Source organism: Parasteatoda tepidariorum, chromosome 1, assembly GCF_982258835.1.
Source record: "Parasteatoda tepidariorum strain Cologne lab strain chromosome 1, Ptep-v5.0, whole genome shotgun sequence".
Taxonomy (NCBI): Eukaryota; Metazoa; Arthropoda; class Arachnida; order Araneae; family Theridiidae; genus Parasteatoda; species Parasteatoda tepidariorum.
The window spans coordinates 86,366,639-86,392,154 of record NC_141755.1 but is presented as its reverse complement, the minus strand read 5'-3'; the positions used below and the strand labels follow the sequence as shown (position 1 = coordinate 86,392,154).

The following is a 25,516-nucleotide window of genomic DNA, read 5'->3' as shown; positions in this document are numbered from 1 at the left end:
TGCATGCAACTATAGTCAAGCACTAGCCTCTTTGCTAGAGTCAGGGCTCGAAAAACCGCCAGTCTTTGGCGGTCAAAAATTCCCCGCGGACAACAAATTTCTCGAACTCAGCGTCCGCGCGGACGGCCATTTTCCCATTAATGTTTGTGATACATTTTCAATTTTTGTTATCTTACAAGAGTCTATCGCCTCCCTTCTAAAATGATCCTCTAATCTCGAAATACAGCAACTTAGTGCGCATGGTGGAACTGTTGTTTTCTCTGTCTGAGAGTACTGCAGCGGTTGAAAGGGGCTTTTCAGCAATGAACTTACAAAAAAAACACATTACTTACTGGTCTTAAACAAGAATTTATGAACATCTACCTAAATGGAAAACCTCTTTCAGATTTCTGTGCAGAAACCTCCGTAAATCATTGGCTTTATTGTGGAACTGGCAAACGTCATATTTGATTCATTTAAAAAACGCAGTACCATCGGATAAATTGACATGATAATTGACAGATATCTTAACCTTTGTTATTTAAATTATTTCATCAAAGAAATAAATTATTTCATAAAAGAAATACTAGGTTTTACTATTAGTAACCTAGTATTTCTTTTATTACTGTATAATGTAATCCTAGTATTTGTAATCCTAGTAACTACTAATTCATTGTGCAATTTATATAAACGTTAGTAATAAATAAGAGAAAATTATATTTTTATTTATTTAGAAGTGATGGGTTAGTTTCAAAGGAGGACGGGTACATTGTTGGACAAGCCGTCCTCGGGGACGGGTAAAATTTCTGAGTTTTTTCGAGCCCTGGCTAGAGTACTATCTTCGTCAGAAGTTGCAGTTGGTAATCAAACTTCTACAACACAACATGCTGTATACTTACTCACACACCAGATATTTCAGGGTACAAGTTAAAACTTATGGTTTTCTATCTGGAATTTGTGAGTAAAACTGTTGAGCTATGTATTCGTTACTTAAGATTTTTACATAACTACGTTCCTATTCATCAAATTTATGTATAGAGATAAAAAAGGAAATTTTAGCAATTTTTTTTTACAATAAATTCTTTTATTGAAAGTATTCACAGAATAAATGGTGATTTGAGAACAGAAGTTGAAGAATTTTACAATAAACATAAATTTTTTACATAATGAAATGAATGAATGAGCCTTTTACAAAGTTAGAATATGAATTAGTCGCCAGACTCTGTTCGCCTGTACCAAAACCGAGCACGGAAGTCATCGCTACAAGTCACAAAAGCAGGGCTGGCTGGGGAATGCACAATATACCGAACGGTATTGTTATGACCTACAGATCAAAAAGAAGAATGGAGACAATTTAATAACAGCTTTCCTCAATTAAGTAAGGGTTTAACACTACTACCACTTCCTCAAAGGTAAAAACTCTACAGCTACATTTTTAAATGGATAGCAGATATTTAGCAAAAAAAAAAAAAAGATTGTTTTCACTATTGCTTAAAAGACATATTTTTTATGATATTTGAAGTAAACTCTAAATATTATGAGAGTTATATTAATAAATAATAGGACTCTTTTTAAAAATTCACATCCATTTTGCAATCTTTCGCATTGTTTAAAAAGTATTAAATTATTTTCCAATTAAATCCTCATTTTTCAAAAAACTTTATTGCATATACTCTTTTCACAAATTGTTAACAGGGAACTTATATATAGGGAACATAAAAAACAACAATTTGCTTAAATTAATTGAAAATTGCTTTAATTTGTCTACTCAAATCATTAGTAGAACTAACAAATAGTATTTCAAGGATTTTTTTTTTCCAGCAATATATTTCAAAGCACAACTAAAAAACATGTTTTTCCACAGTAAAAATTTATCAAATTCCATGACTTTTCAGTTGAGCAGATATCCTCATACAAATTTAAAACTGAAACAGTTTTTGGAGCAGGAATTACTTAATTGGAAAATTTCAATAGCAAATAACTTTTTTTTCCTTAAGAATAACTCTTAAAAAGAAAACTAAATGGAAAAGATGAGCAAAATAGCAAAATAATGAATAATAACAATAGAACTACTTTACTCTTCTTACTTTCATCATGACACTTGTATCTATATTGATTAAACTTTTGCAGCGATGGTGCAAGTGTCAAAAAACAGACTTACAAATACCTTATACAATTCTTTTATCAGTGGCGAATCCAGGGGAGAGGGGTCATGACCCCCCCCCCCCAAATTGAAAATAATTATTTTTTTAATAGTTTACAAAAGAAATGAAGTATTTTAAAAATTATTTAACGGGGCATATACACCTAGGTAGGTCGGAAAAATCAATTTTTTTCCCATCTAATTATCTTCACTGTTTCAAGAATCATAATCCAAAAGATTAAAATGGAATTCGTCAATTGATTTGGATGTTGACAGATTTGCCAAAGTTTCTAACAAACACATTACATTTATTTTTTAAAGATTTTGAAGACTTGAATATTGTGTGGGGGGGATCTGAGTCTATGATCCCTCCCCCAGGAAAAATTTCTGGATCTGCCAGTCTTTTATCCTTTGACAGTTCCTGCAACTAATTTATATGAGTATTAAAGGGTTGTAAAGTATTAAAGGGAATAACAGATAGGAAAATTCCAAAAGATTTTCCAAAGTTTCAAACTAATTAAGGGTTTTTTATTATTGTTATTTAACACTAAAAACCTTGTTGCCTATATCCTTCATAAGATAAAATTTAACTTTTGTGTCAGTACTTTGAGGTTTTGTGATAAATTGTTCATGAAATGTTTAAGTATTAATCTAAGATTCATAACAGGTTCAAATGGTAAAACTTACCGAGAGATAATAGACGTTGCCGTTCGGCGTTTCGCGCATCCCAACTGCATAGACTAGTTGTTTTTTCATCAGGAAAAAGAACTAGAAAAATATTTAAAAGAAAAGATCTTCATATCATGCATTTATTGATTCATTAAAACATGTTAATTCATAAAGGACAAAACTTAATAATCTGATGGTCCCTTTTTAAAAAAATCTCTAAACAATAAAGTTTTTAACAGTTTTCAAAGTAACACAAAATTAAGTTAATATTAATGTGAATAATTTTTAATGTGCAACACAGTGTTCTCCCTAAGCGTTTTCAGAAGGGCAGCCTGCCATTTGATACGTCCTTTTTATAAAAATAAGCTGCCATCCCTTAAAAACACTACCTTTTTATTCAGATTCCATTCGAAAAGAATTAAAAAACTAATTCACTGTTTAAATAATAATACCTCGGTAAAATTATCTGTGTATATAGGTTTAATTCTGATTACTAATATTATTCTCAACTGGTTAAATTTCCTTAAGCTTCTCTTTTTTCAGGGGTGAAGAGGTATATTAATGAATTTTTTTAAATAAATGCAGTTTTGCTTTTTTTTTTTTTAAATGCTCCTTTAAATGTTTGTCTTATAATTTTCAGTTTAAATTGCAGGAAAAAGTTTTCAAGTTGTTTATCAATTAATAATTTTTTAGTCCATTTTATTTTGAAAAACTTTTTTTTCTCTTATTTTGATTATGAGTGAGTATTAATTTTTGAAGTATACACGTGATATAGTATATGAGGGTATTTTAAAAATTTTTAAGGATCAAATTCAGTTATAAAAACATTCATCATAGTGTTTTATTTAGACAGAGCTTTCATTATCCGAAGTCATTAGGATTAAACCAACTTTGTATATTCAAAATCTTTGGGATGGGATTATACAGGTTTGTTACTTTAATTAATAAATTCAAAAAATTGAAAGAAAAAAAACAGCTGAAAATATGGATAAGGAAAAATCCAGTAGATTAAACAAAATAATATAAATTCCTTGATACTTGTTACAAAATGTATTAAATATTTTACACATAGGGAATTTTAGTCATCAAAATGAAAAACTGCAATATTTTCCAGTTATGATTAACATAAAATGAACTTGAACTGTTATGTATTATTTTTACTCTTAATTTTGAATAGCAATAGGTATTTAATTCATTAAAGATAGTTAACTGATTTTTATAAATGAGACTCGCTTCTTTATGTATTAGTAACACTTATTTAAATATTCCAACAACCAATAATCTGCACAAAAATTCTATTTCAATAGGGATTTTTTAAGGAAACTTTCTTAATTTTAGGGAATTTTCTAAAATGTACAAAAACCAGGAGAATTTCTATTAAACCAGTAGACCAGGAGAAACTGGAAAAATCTAGTAGAGTTGGCAGCTATGAAATAAGGTATGATGTAACAACATTTCCTTTTAAAATAATGATGGTCTAACTACACTAAGGAATGATCAGATGGGGGAAAAAAGGAAAATTATAACGATTATATTTCCTTTGCAGAATTAATATAAGAATTACCAGTTCTCTATATATCTAAATTACAATAGTGCAATTTTATTATTATTATAAAATCGTCTGCTTTTCTTCAATTATTCATAAATCCAGAATGTTTAATCAGAATAAATTACTACATTTCTATACCTATAATGTTGGTGTTAGTAAAAATTTCTTTAAGAGGAAACCATTATTATTTACTACCTGAAAAGCCTTAAAATTAATTTACATCATTCCATAAATATAAAAAAAAAATATTATTTTAAAAAAGAAGTAAAAAAAAATTGGAATCTCCCCCAGCTAATTCAGAAAAAAAAATTGGCATAATCTAACTTCTAATATTGTATTAAATAGCAGAGATTAACAAATTTTTACCAAAGTCTTCTGTATGGTTAAATACTGCTTGACTACGATGAGTTTGTTTTCCAGTAGCTCCAGCTCCGGTATAGGCTATGAGACAACGAGCCATGGACAGTTCCCATAGTTTTACCAATGAATCTTTTCCACTACTTAATAGGTACTAAAAAGGAGGAATAGATAACAAATTTTTAAAACATGAATAAAAACTAAATAGCATTTGAAAGTACATTATACACATAAAATCAATGTTAATGTCAAAAAGGTTTGATTTTTTAATGTTACTTAATATCTCAAGATAGATTACCCAATGAAATTATAAATAGTGGTGGTACTATGCAGAAAAGAAATAAAGACCTCTAGGTTACAATATCAGGTTCATCTTTCTTCATTCCAGTTCTCAAATATTATATTTAATTCAGTTTTAGCTTTAATTTTTCAGATTTTTTATATTATTATTAAGAAGGATATGGTATAATAGGATATGACATTCAAAGAAGAATACTCATTAACTTAACTTAATTATTTATTCTAATGACTTTAAATTAGAAAAAGATCAGATGATATTTACAAAACTTAGAAGTATTCTAGGTATAATATTAGTAATAATTCTTTTTATCTGTCATTCAATAATCCTTAAAATATTTTAAGAATTTTAATTATTACCCATTTAATATGTGATGGATAATATAATGATTTATGATTTCATATATATCTTCATTTAAAGTGTTTTTCGTCTTTTTTTTAAGGTGAAATTTTAAAATTTTGACAAAAAAATATATTACACTGATATTTTTAATATGAAATATATTATGCACTACTACTCATCAAAACTCAGATTTAATCAAGGTAACACACTTTTAGAGAAGAGAAATAATTTTAAAAAACATTTAATTAGTAAATTCAGCTTTATAATAATTTGTAATAAAAATTTCAAAATATTTTTATTAAATTACCTTTAAAAAAAATTACTGCATTCTAATTGTTGCAGTCCAGTTTTAAGTGCAAAAAAGTACTGATAGAAATTTATTCATTATACACTTCTGGACAAATTAATATACAAGAATAAATAATTAAAACTTTTCATCATGTTAAAATACTAAAAACATTGTTCACATAAAAGCACAATATTGCAAAAATCACCTTCGAATTTCGAGAGAACTGCACAGAACAAACTTCACTCCCATCATGTGCACCAGCAAAAGTATTTATACATCTGCTGCTCACTCCATCCCACAGTTTTATGTCACCATCTTTAGAGCAGGTGGCATACATATTTGCATTGGGGCTATATTTGACCTAAGAAAAAAAAAAGATATAAAAAATACAGTATATCCCTGGCTATAAGTTGACTTTTCAAATCCCCTAAGTTTTAGAAAAGTCTGGAGGTCTACTTATACACCAGTAATAGTTGAACATTCGTTGATGGACGAATAGCAAAGCACTATAAACAATGATCTAGATATGAATAACTCTGCTTTAATTTATCCCTGTAAAAAAAAAATTTTGTGGTATGATAGCATATACAATTAATTTTATTTTTCTTTCATATTTTCAATTTCAATACAAATAAAGAATTTCCTGAAAAAAATATTTTAAATTGCACGCAGAAAAAAAATTTCAAGTTTCCAGAAGATAATATGTATCAGAAAAAATTACATTAGCAGTGTCCTTATACAAATTTCACTCTGCAAGGAGTTGAATGGAAATTTTTTTTGAAACTTAGAAATTTTTATATTTGTTTTTTTCTTTCTTCAGAAATTTGCTATTTTCAGGGTTGCCACAGAAAAAATTGAGCAATATAGTTGCTTTTAGTAGTCTGAATCACAAAACTAGTTGCCCGAAAATTATGTAAATAGTGGCCATAACAAGATTAAAAATATGACTAAAATTTCATTACATGTCTTAATTGTCATATACCATGATCCATTTAGTCAAGTTGGAGGCAATTATTAATTTTTTATGTAAACATTAGTGTTCAAGCACTAGATTTTTATATAAAAAAAATTAGTCTATTTGCAGAAAATTAAATATTTTTAATTGCTAGAAATCATTCAAAAAATATTTTTTTATTAAAAAAACCTAATTTAAAAAATTTTTTCAATTTAACTAATAATTAATTTAGCAAATATATTTATATACATATATATAAATTGTGAAAAGTAATTATTCAAATTCGAAATTCACGCATAGTAATATGGTATTAAAATTCTTTTTAAATCATGTAGAATTTCATAGCAATAACTGTTGAAAAGACGACCAAGAAACAAAATAGATATGACTCAAATTTGCAATTCAACATTTATTGATTTTTAAGAAAGAAAAAAAAATTCATTGTGACTTTTAGAAATTCATTTTAATTAAGAAAGGAGGCAAAATTTTTTGAACATAATTTTAAATACCAAATTTCATTTCAGAAATAATAAAAATTAAAGTTATTTAAAGAAGCATTAAAATTAACACATGCAGTTTTTCATTAAAGAATATACATAAGCAACATTACCATATTAATAGGGGCTTTATGCTGCATCTCAGCACAATCACTAACAAAGCATTGGCTGGTTCGTACATCATACAAACGTACTGTAATTGGAAAAAAAAAATTAGTCAAAAAAGTAATGAGAGGAAAAAAAATGCAAAGCAGAAAAGTTACAAACTTACAGACAGGGTGTTGAGTTCCAACTAAAATATAATCGCCAGATGGATGCAAAGATAAACATCTAACAACTTCAGCTTCCTAGACATAAACATTTATTAATTACAACAAGCCAGATTAACATTCAATTTAATTACAAGTCAGATTAACTCGCTATGTATTGGTATAGAGATTTAATTCGGCATACTAACTAAAATTAAATATAATTCAATTACTAATTATAGTTAATTTAAGTATGCTCAATATCAAATTATATTTTTAAAAAAAAAGGATTTATGTACTTATTTTTAATCACATAAGAATATTTAATCATATTTAATGTTAGAAGCTGAAATATAGACTGCTTTACTTATTTATATAGATAAAAAATCAGTATTGAATTGAAAGGCACATGAACAAAAATGCAGAACCAGGGTTGCCTGTCTTAGGCCAAATTATCAATTGGATCTGAAACAATTATTAATTAAGGGCAAGAATTTGCCCTTACAGATATGATGTTAAACTCTAACTCAAATGTAATGCAAAGAAAAACATCTTACAACTTCAACTTCCAAAAGTGAAACATTTATAATGACAAAGTTACACACTAACTTACTAGAGACTGGCATTCAATTTAAATATAGTTAAATTACTAATTCTATTTAAGTATGCTCAATGCCAAAATTTGACACATTATATAAAAAAAAAAGTGTCAACATAATTAATTTTATTTACATAAGGACATTTAATCATGTCTAATGTTAGAAGCTGAAATAAAAAATTTCTTATTCATTTAGATGATACAAAATCAGCATTGAATTGGTGAAACACCTATCTTTGACTTTGACCAAATTGTGAATTGGATCCGAGCCTTTTTAAAAATAATAATAACTATAAAAAAGAAGAAAAGGAAAAAAAGATGTGTAATTTTGTCATAAATTTAGAGAATCTTAGAAAAAATATCTTTATTAAGACACAAAAACATTGTTCAAAATGGTAATTTTTTTTTGTTGATATATTGACAATTGAATAAATTTCTTTTGTCATATTGACAATTGAAGGATTTATATACATATCATTTAAGCTTCTAAAATTCACTGAATTAAGTTAGAAGCTGAAATATAAAATGTTTTACTTATTTAGATGACACAAAATCAGATCAGTATTTGATTGATGAAACACCAATCTTTGATCTTTAACCAAATTGTCAATTGGACCAAAACCTTTCAAAAATAAACTATAAAAAAGAAGAAAAGAAAAAAAAGATTTGCAATTAAAGTTTAGAGAATCTTTGAAAAAATATCTTTATTAAAAAACAAAAACATAGCCGAAAATTGCACTGGTAAAGAAATTTTTTTGACATATTGGCAATTGAAGGATTTATATACATGTCATTTCTAACAAATCAATATCAACCTGTACTGTTTAAACTTTTAAAATTCAGGTAAATCCACGCCCTCAAGTCTAACATAACAATGAGGGAACAATTACACACAAATCCACGTCCTCAAGTCTAACATAACAATGAGGACTGTAACCGTATTGGAGACAATGTATATACTTCAATAACCGTATTGGAGACAATGTTGATTTATAAAAACTAAACAGATAGTAAATTTTTAACGTTGAGTAGCAAACTACTTACATGAATAGTCCTAAAAGCTCGCTTCACCGATGGCTTAGAAAAATCAAAAAACTTCACTGTGTAATCACGGCTTCCTGATACAAGGATTTGTTCAGTTGGGTGAAATTCTAAACAAGTAACTTCCTACGGAAACAATTAAAAAAATAATCTCAATGATATGTTAAACTTAAAAGTGGTGCATTACACCACTAGAATTAAAAATTTATGCTTGGATGTATCTGTTTATTTCAGAGCGTACTGAAACAAACTGATACCCTGCATACTGAAATGAAGAGACAAGAAAAACTTTTATAAATAGACTATCTGGTGGTAGTCACTAAACAAATATGTTATTCAACTAAATACTTACTGCCCACAAAACAAAACTAATATTTCTTTTGGCTTTAAATAAACAACATAAGAGAAATGTGTTTCTTCCAAGTACATGCGTAATTACATGCATTTTCCCTTAAAGTAATAATATAAATGAAAATAGATAAATAAGAAACAGAAATTATATTAATGGTAATTTCACTTACATTAATGTTTATTTGGAATTAATAAATAGTATTTTATTTACTAATTCTAAATTGAGCAATAAAAAGTTGTGATTTAATCAATAATGTTAAATATCAAAACTAAGTACTTTAAATGAAAAATAAAATATATGGTCCTTAAAAGCAATATGTATGATAAAACATAACTTTAAACAAACTAGACTGCATTAGAAAGAATTGGTTTATTGTTAACTGGGTGGATGAAACAATGTTCTCACTCTTAATTTTAAAAAATTAATAAAAATAAGTTTATTTTCAAAATAAACTGTAAATAACCATTATAATGAAAAAATTACAATTTGATCTAACCATCAAAATTGATCCAAACAGTCCATTATTGGTGTGTTTATATTTATTACTAAATCAGAACAGATATTTTTAATTAAAAAAAATTACCTAGTTGAATTTGCTCACATACAGACGTGCCAACCTAGCAAAATTAACATTCAGGAGTTTCCCTAACAAGAATTCAGGAGATTTCAGGAGGGGTAAAAAAAGGTGCATGGTATGCAACATTTGGCACTTCTAAGGAATTTTAAGTAAAATATTTATTAAATATAAGAATGCAAGAAATTTACACACTAATAGAGCAATAATTGTTTAAAAATATTAAATGGAAATAAAATAATTAAACACAGATTTAGCAACACAAAACTATATTAGGTAGATACTCTTTAAATAAATACCATTTCCTTAATAAAACATTATTCAAAAACCCTTGACACTGTAATAAAAATGCACAAAAACTTTTAAAAAATAAACAAATTGAATAACTATTTTATTTTAAAAAACCAATTCAATACTAATGTATAAAAATACTAATGTCTGTACAATAAAGAACCAATTATCCGGGATGCTCGGGACCATCGCTATCCCGGATGTCTTAATTTCACGGTTTCCTGGATCGACAAAAAAGTGTCGTTAATCGATGTTTTATCAAACCCAAATTACAAGGAAAAAATGTAAACACATTTTAAAGTAAGAGAAAAAAGAAAAGCACTCCTAAATCTAAAAAGGAAAAAAATTGTAGAAAAATAAAATTTAAAAGAATAAAAAAAATTGCAAGTTTAGACAAGAAAAACAAGTTTAAAAAATAATTACGATTCCTAAATCAACTAATAAACAAAACCAATGATTAAATAACGCAATATATTTCATGGGGGGGTGAAAATAAAAGGAAAACCTATTAATCTAAATAAAAACAACACTTGAAAATTATCGAACCGAAACGATAGTTAAAAAACGGCACTAGCATAAATATTAAAACCTAGAACAAGGCAAGATCAACGGATTTAAAAAAAAAAAAAACTAATGAAAAAATTTGGTAATACAAATAATTTTATTGAGTGCAAAATTTATCATGAAAAAAAAAAAAAAACGTAGTGGAATCAGAAAAACGAAACTGCAATCTGCTTCATAAAATAATTGTATGCTTAAATTAATAAACAATTCTTTCTTTTTTTTTTTATAAAAACGCGATTTTTAATTAAAGCAGGTGTGATTCCACATCAAGAAAAACTTGCGAATGATACCGCACTTCCAAGGAATCAGAATTTATTCAAAAGAAAAACATTTTATTTTTATTAATTCATGTCAAATAGATAAATATATTTTTCTCTTTCATCTTCTGTTCACTGATATGCATGTGCAATGCATTTTCCCCACCCCCTCGTAAATCAAACAGCAAACGAAATCATCATGCCACTCCTTTGAGTTTAACGACCTAAAAGAGAATAAAGATCTTAAATCTTCAAGGTCGCGGAAGAAATGACGTTTCTCTGGGTAAACGGGGAAAAAAATTCTTCCCTTCCTCACATTTTCCTCTACTCAACTTCAAGGATTAGTCCAGTTTCCGCTTTTTTTTTTCATATCGTTTTAGTTCAAAATGGCGGGAGAACCGAGCAAATTTTTTCTCCGGATTATCTGGATACCAGATAAATGGTTCTCTACTGTATGCATGAAAAAAAGAGTTGCAGACTTAGCTCTCCGCAATTAAGTTTTGCTAAAGTCATTGGTACATGATTTGTTGAAATTGATCCATACTTCTGTTTCGACTTAAGACATCCTTGAAATTTTTTTATTTTAAATATACGAAGACTAAGCGAATAATTGATATCACGTTGCTAGTTTACGAGCTTGTTGCCAACCGTGGAAAAATACGCATTAAAAACTATAAAAACAGCAAGATACAATATCAATTCCAACTATCGAGAGTACGAGTTTCCCCACTCCTGAACGGACGACACTCGATAACGACATGTGACGTCATTGCATTCAACTCCACACGAAAGAAGAGGAAGATTTCACCCGCCCCCGGTGTAAGGGGGCGGGTGAAATAGGAGTGTTAAGAGGTAACGTTGAAGAGGGGGGGGAAATAAAGCATGTTCAGCTACGCTTCAGGCAGATGGTAGTTTGATAAGAGGGGATGGAATTCAAGCTGAAAGAAAAACTTACTTTCGCACTCGCGGAAAAATTAGGTAATTTTGAATTTGGCCGTCGATCGCAGTAAAATTCGGGAGTTTTTCAAATCAATTCCGGAGGGCGGGAGAATAACTCAAAATTCGGGAGACTCCCGCAAAATGCGGGAGAGTTGGCACGTCTGCACATATTATCATGATTTTTCATTTAAAATAGAAGAAAAATTCCAAATAATAAACAAATTAATTTATTTAAACACTGATAAGTTTGAATTATAGCTCTTTTATATAGTGTGATCATGCTTCATTAATTGTAAGTTTAAAAAAAATAGTTATCACCATTTACTCTTTTTCTTTTGCTTTATGTTGCCTACACCTTTAACCAGCTAAAAATGAGCTTAAAAAATCTTCACTTAAAAATCACATTTTTTTGAGAAATTTAACACTCATTATCAAAATTTTTTGCTTAACCCATATGGGCCATTCTCACAAAAACAATCATTTTCATGTCCCCAGTATATTTTATGTTTGTTTTACAACTTACGAAAAGAAAAATTTCAGGGAAAGCATCCTTCAGAATGCAGGCTAACGAAAGAATAAAAATAAAATTATCAATTTTTATTTTTTTATTTATTTTAGGTAATTAAAATACACCAATATGTCATTCCCTCACTTGTCTCCACTGTTGATTTGAAAAAAGAAAAAATTGTTTCTGAAATAAAAATATTTGCAAATTTGTGTTTTTTATTTCAGAATATTGAAATATAGAATTCAGAAAATCAATTTTAAATTTAATTTCAGATAAAAATATTAACACAGCACTATTTTAAACTTTGTCCCTAGTGTTTTGCGTCATTCCCTCACAACAATGTTTTTATCACCTGCAATCTTCTTAGAATAAAAATATTTTAATAAAAACTTTAGCAGTTAACAACTGGCATCATAGAACAAAATTGCAGTATGTTTCCATCTTCAACTTAAAGAAGCTTTGCTGTGGAATAAATTTGAATGAATCAAACCAGGTAAAAATTTTTACATTTATCATTCCCTCCTGCCGTTTTTTAGAGTAAAATAAAATACAATTTCATCGAGAAAGTGGATAATTATATGTTGCTTCCTTGTATGAATATAATTGAATGTGAATGATTTCAGAAATTAATTAGGCCTAACTGTTACTTTTAAATTTTATTAAATTTGCCATTCCCTCACTAGTGTATAAAGTGAGAGAATGATGCTGAAGTGAGGGAATGATTCAAGATGAGTATATTAGTAAATTTTTTTTTGTTCAATCGTGCCAGCCAATTTTATTTCCCAAACCTGTAAAAACTATTAAATATATAAAACTAAATTATAATAAATGTTAGATATACTTAGTATGTTATCATTTTCAAACTTGAGGTAGCTGTAACTTAGAGAAAAACATTTATTGAAATAAAATATCATTCCCTCACTGTTTAAATAGTGAAATTAATTAATTAATTAAAATATTAAGTATAATTTATAGGATATATACTTTCTATATAATGCCATTACATATTTCTATTAATATAAAAAGTTTCAGAGCTTTTTGATGACAGTTTTTGTGAGAATGACCCATATGTAAAAATAAACATATAAATTAACCAAAATAACCAAGTTGGATCATAACAAAATGCTCTTCATTTGTTAAATATTTCAATTGATTTTACATTTCTTCATCTTTTTTCTTCACCTCTTACTCAGTTCAATTTTTTAAATGCATTCTGACTATAATGATTTTTGAAAAATGAGATATGCAAGTTTAATTCTTTTAACCCTTTATGTACTTGCTATTTTCTTTTCTATCACTCTTTGCTAGAACACAGGAAAAAATCAATATATCAAAAATAAGAACAAATAGAAAGACAAAAGAACATGCGAATGTAATATTACATTAAAAACAGGGGGCACAAAATACCAAGTTGTGTAATATTTAGTCAGAAGTAGGTAACCGGTTAAAGAAAAACTCTTTTTTAAATACTTTTTTTTTAATGAATTTATCAATTAATGTACAAATACGTATCAATCAATGCAACACATAGACTTCATGAAATTGCAACAAAAAAAAAAAAAACGATATGATTATACAATACTAACTTCAATATGATCATACAAAGTACGAATAACAGGATGAGTTTCCATGTTCTGCTGAGTTGTTTCTTGGGCAGCAACTTCGGCAGGAGTAGCACTTTTAGCTAGCATTCTGTCTACATCTAAAATCTAAGCAGAAACCAAAAGACGAAATGCTTTAACATACAACATAAATAAAAGCATTATGAACATTAAATTTATTGTTAAAATTTTGATGAAACGAAAAAAATTTTTAAGAAATTTCTCTTAATGCTTACTATAAAGCAAAATTAAGAAATTAAATCAATAAAAATATATCTTAGAAGTATTTTAATCTCCTCTCATAATAAAAGGGATATAATTTAACTGTACATGCAAAGCAAACAGAAATGATTAGAGGACAAATAGAAATATTTATATCTAAGAACTTATCAACCAAAACTTTAATACGAAGGTACACACTTGTGCACCTAAAGGCTCTATATGCAAACTTTTCATTAAAATTTTTTTAAGCAGATTACAATTTTACAGCAATTAACTAGGAGCCACTGAGAGATAATTAGTTTTAATTTTTCTTTGCTTGAAGGCATTTTTGTTTAATATTTTTTGCAATTATTTCAAATTCTATACAAAATCATATATTTTTCCAATCCAAACTTTTAAACTGATTTACAAAGCACTAAGAAATTAGTAAAGCAATGTTGTTAAAGGTAACAAGATTAAATATCATGATCTGCCTATGATGGTGGACAAATTGGTCTCAAAGGGAACTAGTTAAAAAGGAAAAATACTTACTTCAGCCAATGTGATAAGTTTTTGAAAAATTACATTAAAAATACAAGGTTTTTGTAGTCTGACCTTTGTAACTTATTATAAAGTCATTTTTTCTATTGAAAACCAAATCAGTTGCATTTTCAAATGCAACAAAGTAATTTGCAATAGAAAATAACAAGAGCAATTGAAGAGCAAATCATTATTTAAATCACACACAAAAAACATTTAATTTTCATGGCTGAGAAAAATTGGTGTTTCACAAACAATTCTGTTCATCAGAAAGAATGTATATTTTAATACAACTACTGTATGCATGTTTTTAAATATTGTTTTGATCAATTTCAAAAATAAACATATCAAGTATTAAAATATGAAGCTAGGTTTGTTTCACTCTACTTTTTTAAATTTCAGCATTTTTTTTCTGATAAGCAATTTAAACCAAAGAATTTTCTTACCCATGATGACATGTAAATCATTGATTTCATGGTAAACAATTCAAAATACAAATATTGATTGAAATGCTTCCAGGGTTGCAAAAAATCCACCTGCCCAATAAAACCCGCCCAGGTTTTACTGGGTAAAACTCACTCTGAAAAACCCAGTAAAACCCACCATAAAGTGGGTTTTACTGTGGTTTTTCTAAGATTGGTTTCTTTTTTTTATCCTCTGTTATATTAAAGAGCTATTCTATTGAAATATATATGTAGTCTAGCCAAAATAAAATTAACCCATAGTGAAGAAACTAATTGTGTTGGAGACTGGAGAGTCACCTTGCTGGCTAGATTTGACTGTATAGCCATTGATTATTCAGTGCCATTGATTCGCTTTTTATGCAAATAAAAAAATTTTCGCAAATATTTTTTAAGATTAAAATATAAATAAAAAGTAATCCTGTGTTAAAAAAAGTTTCAAATGTATGATGCATGTGAGTACATATAGCATTTTGTATTGTGATGTCAGAAGAAACTTTTTTTAGACTTTCACATCTATTTATTTGTAATAATTATCTATATGAAGTCAATTTATAAAATTAAACTTAATTATTAATATTAAAAAAAGCTTTTTAAAATAAGGTACTTATCCCTGCCCTCTCTTTTGAAACCCCCCCCCCCAAAAAAAACATGAAAAACGAAAAACCCAGAAAAGCCCAATAAAACCCACCCGGGTTGGGTTTTTCTACAAAAACCCGGGTTTTTTGCAACCCTGAATGCGTCAAAATAAAACACTCTATATGTATAAAACATTTTTAAAAGAATATCATTTGACAAATTAAATAAGAAAGATACAATAAAATGAGACGTAAAAGAACATATTGCTTACTTTTATTGAGGCGTCAAAAGATCCAGTAGCCACCAACTGCCCTAAAAATAAATAAATAATAAATTTCATTTGGTGCAAAGGCAACCTCAATAAGAATTTAACTTGTTAACATCAGAATTAATTTTATTCTAATGGCAACTGGATAGAATTTTGATGGTTACATTTTTAACTAAGTGAAAAAATATTGTTGATTACAGTTAAAATTACATTAAACAAATAATCTCTCCAATTATTCAAATTAGAAATATTATCATGGTTGGTGTCATCTTTTTCTTTCAGTTCACCATCTCCCATTTTTAGAGAATACCAATTTATTCATCAGTATTATGAATAAATAATACTGATGTATAAATGCTTATGTGGCTACAAAAATATTTTTTCCTACATTAATTTATTATTTTGCATCACTGAATGTGTAATGACCCATTCACTGATACATTAATGCAGACATGTCAAACTTGTACCCTTCTTACTAGCCTTGGGCCAGTTGCTGTGTCCTGTAAGAATTCTGATCAAAATATGCATTTCAAAATCCATTCAGATACAATTTAAAAATATCTACAAAGCTACTTTTAATAAAATTGGCATTTAACGGATATAGGTACCCTCTGTTGATGACTGCTTTTAATATTGCGTTGCATAGTAAAAAATATCAATTCTTTTCAATATTTTTTGATTTAACTAATTCAATCATTTTAATACAAAAAAAAATTAAGCATTCATGATAATATTATATTCAATAACTATAGTTTTGTAGAGTAATCATGATATTATTGCATTTGATGATAATTATCAATAATAATTGATAAGTAATCTCAGTAAGCAGTGATCTGTGTAAATCAAGCTTTATATAGAAGTAATTGGGTTTAGGGTCCCTTTAACTGATAAATACCCTAAAATATTACCCTTTATAAAATAATATAATCCCAAAAATTGTTTACAAGAGAAAATTGTAAAGTGCTGATAAACACATGTTCGATATTAGTCGTATTAACACAGATTGAAAGAATGATGGTTGTCTTTATAGCAGTTTTTTTAAAACTGCTTATTTCATTTTTAACATCAAGGTGATTCACTCTTCAAGGTTGCACTCTGTACAAAAAAAAAATCACTTCAAGTTTTTTAAAAAATGGCACATTAAAATTTTTTTTCTGCAGACCTTAAAATATAACTCAATTAATTTAAAATATGTTTTTTAGTCAAAAGTAGAGACTCATACTGTTTTCCCCTTGTACTTACAATAAAAGTATTTTTATTGAACAAGACAAAACTAACATCAAAGATTACAACCCCAGTGGTAGAATTTTCGCAAACTATCTGCACCAAAACTCTCTAGCACTAATATCTTTCTGCAAGGTACTTTCTAAGGTACAGACATATATGTTACTAATTTAAAATAACAAAAGCGCTCTAATTGCAAACAAAATATATATATATTTATTTGAACATGTAATAATTTTTTATTCTAATATCATGGGTGATATTCTTGCATTTTGTTGGAGGGGGGTTGCACAATTTATTTCCCTCCTTTGATTTTTATTAATAATCATCGCAATAAAGAAAATAATTAAAAATCATGAAATCCGTAGTGGAAAAAGATCAGATGACAAAACTATGAGCATTGGACTCCTCAAATGCGTGTTTCGGTTCGAGACTAGGTTGTTGTAATAAATAATATCGTATAAAAAATATCGGATTTAAATGAAGAGGAATTAAAAGCAATAACTGCCAAAAATTCGATAGAATTATTGCCTTAAAAAGTAAATACTCATATGCAAGATTAGAATTTTCCATATTGTTGGAAATATATCAAGATATTTAAAATCCACATTAAAATCAATAACTGCCTAAAATATGATCGAAACATTGCATCGATTTCCAATACGATCGTGGTAAATTGAGCGTGTTAAAAAGTGATTATCTAAATGTATGATTTATATATTATGTGTAAATTTTGATAGAAAAGAAAAGTAATTTTCCCCCCTTTACATTTCAAAAGAAAAATCTTTCTGCAAGAGCTCTGTGATGCTCTGCGACAATGTCGCTGTGATCCTGCCACAGAGATTACAACAATATATAATATATGGTATATAGAAACCCAAATTAAACAAAAAAAATATTAGCGATTTAAAAAAATTTATATTTACCATCACTGCTAAAGGCACCTGCACGGCATTGAGCTTTATGAGAAGTAACATAGCAAGTTTCATATAATGCAGGCTCCGGTGCTAAAGATGGAGCTATAAAAAAAACTATACATTAAAATTGATTAAATGGGTAGGAAACTTTATAAGATTGGAAGTTAATTTTTCGGCATTTAAAAGATCTTTTCGGTTAAACCACATGCCGCACCAAAAAAGAAAAAGAGCTTCTTCCATACAACGTGTTTTAAAACATAATTTAAAAAAACTGAGAAACATATGAATTAATTTATGCATAGCAAATAGATTGTAATTGTTTCATATTGAGAGAAAAAGTCCCAAAAGCATCATTATGGTTAAAGCTACACTCATAGCACTAATGAAAAAATATCAGAAATCTTTGAAACTAGATAAATTACACAAAACAGCAAATACAAAATTTCATTCAGATATAAGGTTAATAACCTTTTATGACTTACATACATGTCTAATACTTTATATAAGCAAAAATGGAAGTTAAAAATGCTAGGGAAAAAAAATAGCAAATAAGTTAAAAACTTAAAATATTGTAGAATTTTTATACAGACCATCAGTTTCATACTCCAAATCAATTCCAAGTCCTACATTAGGAGCATCAACTCTCATTGCATTGTGTTCTTTATTGTCTGAAAAAAATATAAATGAAGACATTAAACAAAAAATAGTACTGAGTATGGTAAGTTGACCAAATTGTGTTTTAAACTATGTCCAACAGAAATAGAAAAGGGAGGAAAGATGTTTAGAGTAACTGCGCTCTTTGAAACAGCATTTAGATTTGTAAGCCAGTGTTGCTTATTCAATCAATTGTTTTTAAAAATAATCTATTTATTTGATTTAAATCAGATTTTTCCTTATTTACATCACAATATTTTTTTTTATTTTAAAAATATGCTTAAAATTTATCTATGTGTTTTACTTCATTAATTAAACTATATTTCATAAAAGTTACATAATTTACAATAAATTAACGCAGATAACAGAGATATGGTAACCATCTTTTACATGAATTAAAATTTAACCACTTTCTTTTCGCTCCCATGAAAATGACGGGGAAAGGTTTCGCTCTCTATTTCTCACTCATGTGATATTGACGGGCTGGAGTGTTCAGCAGCAACACTTCATTTCTTTTGCCCGGAAAACATTTTATTTCTCCTTTTACACACCAGATGGCAGTACCAAGATATTTTTAAGGTTATTGTAGAGAGTAAGTTTATTTTAAACTAGATGTCAGCACTAATCAAATATGTAATACAAATACAAAGGCCAAAAAAATAGGCACTTTTATGATCGCTTTCTTGAAAATTAATTGATTGTTATGGGGTTAAGAAAAAAATCATGAAGAATAATTTATTTACCCATCTCTGCTCGAAGACCAAGAGTTACTAGATGCATGAGCCTATCTGAGGGTGGACAGGGTGGGTTGGTTTTCAGGGAATTAGTCAATGTCACAGCAAATGTTTGATGTCCATCATAAAAAAGTTGGCTGCAACATAAAAACATAAAGCATTAAATTAATACTGAATTAATATAAAATGAAATAATATTCTGATATAGATTTTTCGGGAGAGATAGGAAAAAATCTCTATTCTCAAAGACTTTGTCTAGTCTAAATATAGTTTTTATCTGAAAATATATTTTAGTTTCATAATTAAAAAAGGAATTTGAGATTGAGCAGATTTTGATACAAAAAAAAAATCATTTTAAAGAAGAAAAAATAATCATCCAAGCATACTTTAGGTATGAATTAAAATTATGCACAAAAATATTTTAAAATATTTTGCAAACTTAATTTAAAATTATTTTTAAATATATTTTTTCTCTCCAGAACATTTCACAAAAAGTTAAAAAAGATAATTCGTTGAAAAAGTTTATTTGAAAAAATGATAGAGAATATACAAAAAACAAAAATCTGAATAAAGAAATTAGATTCGGCTGATTTCATTTTAAAATCGGTTAAAGAATATTTCAAGGTTGGATTTTTGCCTTGGTTGGCAAAAAACTACAGAAAGTTTTTTAATAGTTTTAGCAATTACTAAATGATATATGTTTAAGTAAATTAAAAAATGAAACTCCATTTCATCATTTGAAAAACATGGCTTAATAATTAATATTGTCATAATAATATACATTATAATACATGCATGATAATAACTGACATAATAATTAATATTTAATTTCCAAAACAAAATAATTTAATTGATCATTGTTAAAATTGGTCTAAACTAGAAACGTTAACCTTGTCGTCTTTTTTGTTTGTTTCCTTAACATTAAATATAGAGAGTAGTCAATCAAATATTTATACAAAAAAAGTAACGTAATAATAAATATGAACAGTAGATTTTAGTTATTGCATAATAAATTGTTACAAATTTTGGATTTTAACCATATCAAAATCTGTCTTCAGTTATAGTTCTCTGAAGAGGTACAAACAATGTGATATTGATTTTGAATGGTAATGATATACTAGAAAATTGTACGTTGGTTAAAACTTATAATCCTTTTTCTTATAACTATTTGCTGTAAGTCGGCAATTACTTTTATAACCTTTGCTGAGTTTCAGCCACAAATGTGGCAGAAGAGGTTTTTGCTATGACGACTTTAACCGGTTTCTACAAGTGGTTTTAACCACCTCAGCCCCTTGGATTATCCCAAGTTGGTCCTCAGGAATACCGATGTTTTTTCATTAAGACAACCCAGACAGAAACCTATATAAATCAGGTAATTAGATATTTTATTTTAAACTGTGTATATTAGACGCGATTTGATTGTTTTTACAATGTTTCTGTAATTCAATTCAATATTAAATGTATTTTATTTGGATGAAATAAATAATTTTTTAATATGTTTTAATTATGCTTTATTTTCCTAACCAATTTATTTGGCTGGGCATTAAACAGAAACGCAATTTGAACAAGGAAACTGCCTGTTTTGTAAAGATTTCTTTATTGTCATCTACGGTATTGTAATCAACTTCTATTAAATGGCTCGCGAGGAACTAGAAAAAAAAATCACATAAGGGGACCAACTCAAAGAATTTAACTCATAGCCACTCCCTGGGCAAACATTCACAATTTTATTTTAAAAACATTTAGCAGTATCACATCCATTTGGTGCCTGTGTGATTGTAGTTGATCCTAATATGGAAATATCCACCAAACCTCTATTTACTTTAAAATTAAATGGTGAAAAACAATTAAGAGATTAGCCATTAAATGATTATTCTACTGTGTTGCAATAATAAGGACCATGGATAGAGAAAAGATTATATTGTAACTCATGCCAAGCTCTAGTTAGTAAAATTTGTGGGTAAATTTGAAATTTCCTACAATCGGTAGTTTCTCTACATAGCGAAGAGGAAACTGTTAAGAAAGTTTAATTAACAGAAGTACAAATGTAATGGCCTTCAGAAAACTATCATTAATAAAATAAAATTAACAATCGATAAATAAATTACTGAAATAAAGTACACTAGTATAATAAAATTGATTTAAAAAAAACACTGACACAATGCTCATAACATGACTTTTAGAATAATTTAGCATTATTAAGATAATATCTAATTTGCCGAAGAAGAACATCAGTTTTCTCAGAAACAAAACTTTCATAATATCAGATTTATGAAACAAAAGGTACCTAATAATCAGTCTATAAAGTGTTTCTCTTTCTTTATGCCCAACAGTCATTTTTGCCATACTTAAATAAATTACAGAGAATAATATAGCTTATAAAATGTTATTTGTTGATATCCGAAATTTTCAAACCGGTGTTCAGATCAGAAAGGTAAATATATTATGACGATTGCAGTTACATTAGTACGCTATGTTGGCAGAAGGAGTCAAAAGCTTAGTAACCGTTTTCACCGCATACAATTCACGCGTTTAATCTCATCATGGATGGAGGGGAGAACCTGATTGGTAAAAATTTTCCAGGAGAATATATTTCACTTTTCACTAATCAAGTTCTCATTCTTGGTGATAGTAGGTGCGTGATTTCCATATGGTGAGAATGGATCATTATTTGGATGTTTTGACCGTCGTCACTGTGAGGAGCATTGATCAGAAGTGAAAAGAATGATAAAGCGGAATATATAAAATCTTGACAAAACCAATTTTTTTCTTTGAATATAATCAAATTAATCATTTTTTATTTGGAATTATAGTGAAAATGAATTGATGGTTTAATAGTTTTATATGCAGTGCTACTAAGGTCAGTATCCGCAGCCATTGTTACGAACTATATTGCTAAATGTTATAAAAACTTAATTTAAAAACTGTTTTGTTTTGTTACTTAATTTAAAAACTGTTTTGTTACTTAATTTAAAAACTTAATTGTTAATAATGTTCTCGTAAATATTCACATATTTTTAATTAATGTCAAATTAAATAAAATAACATAAATTTTATGAAGTTAAATTTCATAACTGAGAGTATAACAACATCATATATTACATTCGTTTACAATTTTATTATTAATAATATACCAGACGTTAATCGCAAAATCTTGAAAAAACTAGTTAAACATTATTCTTTTAATTGTTTACAAATATCCACCTATATTTTAGCTTCTTTTTCTTGTAATAGATTGAAAGAAGTTATATGATACATAATATTTAAAGTAAAGTGGTACGAAAATTTTTTTGTAATTATGAAAATTTTTTAATGCTACAAAAAGATTGTATGAATTTAAATTCTTTTGTTTTAAAATTCAAGAAATAAAGCTATATTTAATTTATAGTAGGAGTGTAAATAAAACAGCACTAGAGTTTTACTATTTTTTAACTAGATATTAAAGAATGTATTTGTATCTTTATTTTGATAACACCCCATACAACATCATAGCATTAAGTTTAAAATTATTAGTAATTTGCTCAATTTTCACTAATTGGGAAAAAAAACTATTATATTTTCTTTAATCTGCCCATAAGCAGAATATTTTCAAATGTTCTGCAACAGGATTTATTAACTTATACAAATGTTCTGCAAGCTTTTTACAGCGAAAAAAGGTCAACTTAACGCTAAAATATTATATTTTCATTTATTAAAATACAGGATCGTGCACAGATACACCACATTATTTTTTAAACCAAGACAAACATTCTTGATTTGTTACTTTTTCAATCACTTTTGAAATACAAAATTTTGCTAATGACGATGATGATGAATTATTAATAAAATGCCTATGATATGAAGGTCCAAACATTAAAAGAATGTATGAGATTAGGGTTGGGGATTGTTCTGCAAAACTATCGTGGGCTGGGGGTCACGGGAAAACGCTGTCACTTATTCAAGATACAAATTGTTCTGCAGGACTTGGTTTGTTCTGCGACGTACGTCACAGTTTCAGGCACTTTCTGCTTCTGGATAAATCTGTATTATTTTTTTCATAAAGAAAGTCTTATGTACTTAAGTTTTTTTTTTATATCTTTAAAAATTTATTACCTTATCTGTTTAAAAAAAATATCTGTGCATTTAATTCTTTATTAATATTATGTGTTTTAGTTGATTCTAAACATGGAAGACCAGCATAAGGGTTTCCTTGATGATACTTCAATTTCAAAAACTCCACGGTCTCCACTGCTCTCATCTACTGCTACTAAGATCAAGTATGTTTTCATTTGTTCTGAGTTAAAGATATAAAATTCTTGACAATATTCTTCTAGATAAAAATTCTCTTCAAGCAAGTTTTTGAGAGTATTCTCTTAAATGTTATGTTACAATATACCTTAAATATTTTGTTGAATTTATTTATTTTATATGATGCCTGGTCGCTGAGTGGTAGCGCTTCACGCTCCCATGCCGCAGTTCCTGGGTTCGATCTTCGAGCCAGGCAAGGTTGACTCAGTCTTTCATCCATTCAGTGGGTCGATAAATGAGTACCAAGCATGCTTGAGAACTAATCAATGGGGGTTCCGCTTTCGACTGAACTATTAACCGGAACATCTGCTCCTGCACCCCAGAACCCAAGGTCAAGAAAACTGTTATGGGCACAGTAGGCCTTGGCCCTCTATGGGCTGTTGCTCCTAACAGTTTAGTTATTTATTTTATGTAATTAAAGTATGTATTTTTTAAATACTTTATAAGGAATAAAAACAAAGTACAGAAAGTTACATAAGCATCAAAAGAAAAAGAGAATATATGTGTGATCTTAATGTTGGTTGAAGTTCTTAATTGAGCAATGAAGTTCTGATATTAAGCTATGAAATTAATTCATGAAGTTCTTAAAGACTCTGAAACATTTCATGCTATTGTCACTGATAATGCCACTGCCATAATAAAATCAAGAGAGTTAATTTGGGAGAAATTCTCACTTGTATATCAATTTGTATCATCAACATGCAGCTGTGTATTTCACACAATAAGTGGATCAGAATTCATTGATCAGCAGTTTCTGTGCAGGACGCGCCAGTGCAGGAAGTTCTATGAGAACTAGATGACTATCCACCCCACTATTTTTCCACTACTTTTTAAAATAATATATTATACAGTCTGCTGAAAATATTATTCATATAACATGGTGGAAAGGAAATTGCCTCAGTGACAAGTTGCCAAAATTGCATTGACTGTATCCAATAACAGAATGAAGTTTTAGTATTTATGGCTCAATACAATTGTCTAAAAGGCTACCTTGACTACCTCCGAAATAAATTGAAAGTTGGTATTAAACTATTAAAGCTAGGCAGCATAGCACATAGTTTGTTAGCACATTTGATTCTGATGCAGCTGGTTTTTCCTCTTTTGAGAATGAAGAATAGAAAAATAATTTCTCGTTTTGAATGTTTTTCATATTTTTGACAGAAAAATATTCAACATTTTATAATATTAAGAAGAAAAAAATATTTTTTATACATGATTGTTATGAACCTGTTTAAAATTTTTTTAATTATTTTGTTACCTTAGAAATAAGTGCTCTATTCTCAGAATATACACAGTTCATGATAAATTGGTTTGTATCAATATATATTATTTTGTAGTTAGTACCTAAAAGCCCTGTGACAGAATTTTTTCGAGCTATCTGCGACAAAACTCTTTTACAATAATGTCTTTCTGCAAGATACTTTCAATAATAACAAACATATATCTTACTCAGTGTTTCCATCTCAGAAAAAAAATGGGTGAGAATTTCTCACCCTTTCTCAAAAACAGGGTGAGATTTCAAAAAGTTAAGTGAGAATTCAAAAATTTAAAAAAAAAAAAAAAAAACCAAGAGACTTGAAAAAAAAAATCATTTCTTTAA

The 25,516-nt window shown here is 28.0% G+C and overlaps 2 protein-coding genes across 6 annotated transcripts in view; one reads left to right on the top strand and one right to left on the bottom strand.

Moving 5' to 3' along the window:
- Positions 1 to 1,041: 1,041 nt before the first annotated feature.
- On the bottom strand, positions 1,042 to 22,085 carry LOC107444730 (cleavage stimulation factor subunit 1). Its single transcript, XM_016058944.3, has 13 exons — positions 21,917 to 22,085; positions 19,639 to 19,766; positions 18,832 to 18,909; positions 18,251 to 18,343; positions 16,104 to 16,144; positions 14,037 to 14,159; positions 8,969 to 9,091; positions 7,350 to 7,425; positions 7,192 to 7,271; positions 5,832 to 5,987; positions 4,707 to 4,851; positions 2,810 to 2,890; positions 1,042 to 1,303 (listed from the first exon to the last, which is right to left on the bottom strand). Exons 1-13 carry the CDS (start codon positions 21,973 to 21,975, stop codon positions 1,188 to 1,190), a joined length of 1,299 nt encoding a protein of 432 aa, XP_015914430.1. The 5' UTR covers positions 21,976 to 22,085; the 3' UTR covers positions 1,042 to 1,187.
- A 175-nt stretch (positions 22,086 to 22,260) lies between these two features.
- The window catches only part of LOC107444724 (centrosomal protein of 192 kDa), a 78,393-nt gene continuing 75,137 nt past the window's right edge, over positions 22,261 to 25,516 (top strand). For 4 of the 5 annotated variants that reach the window (XM_087168387.1, XM_087168376.1, XM_087168365.1 and 1 more), the window contains exons 1-2: positions 22,291 to 22,489; positions 23,782 to 23,885. In XM_087168387.1, coding sequence (XP_087024513.1) covers positions 23,794 to 23,885 — 92 coding nt within the window. In that variant the 5' untranslated portion in view covers positions 22,291 to 22,489; positions 23,782 to 23,793. Of the gene's footprint in view, positions 22,490 to 23,781; positions 23,886 to 25,516 lie in introns of all 5 variants that reach the window. The other variant, XM_043039715.3, reaches the window with a different exon arrangement.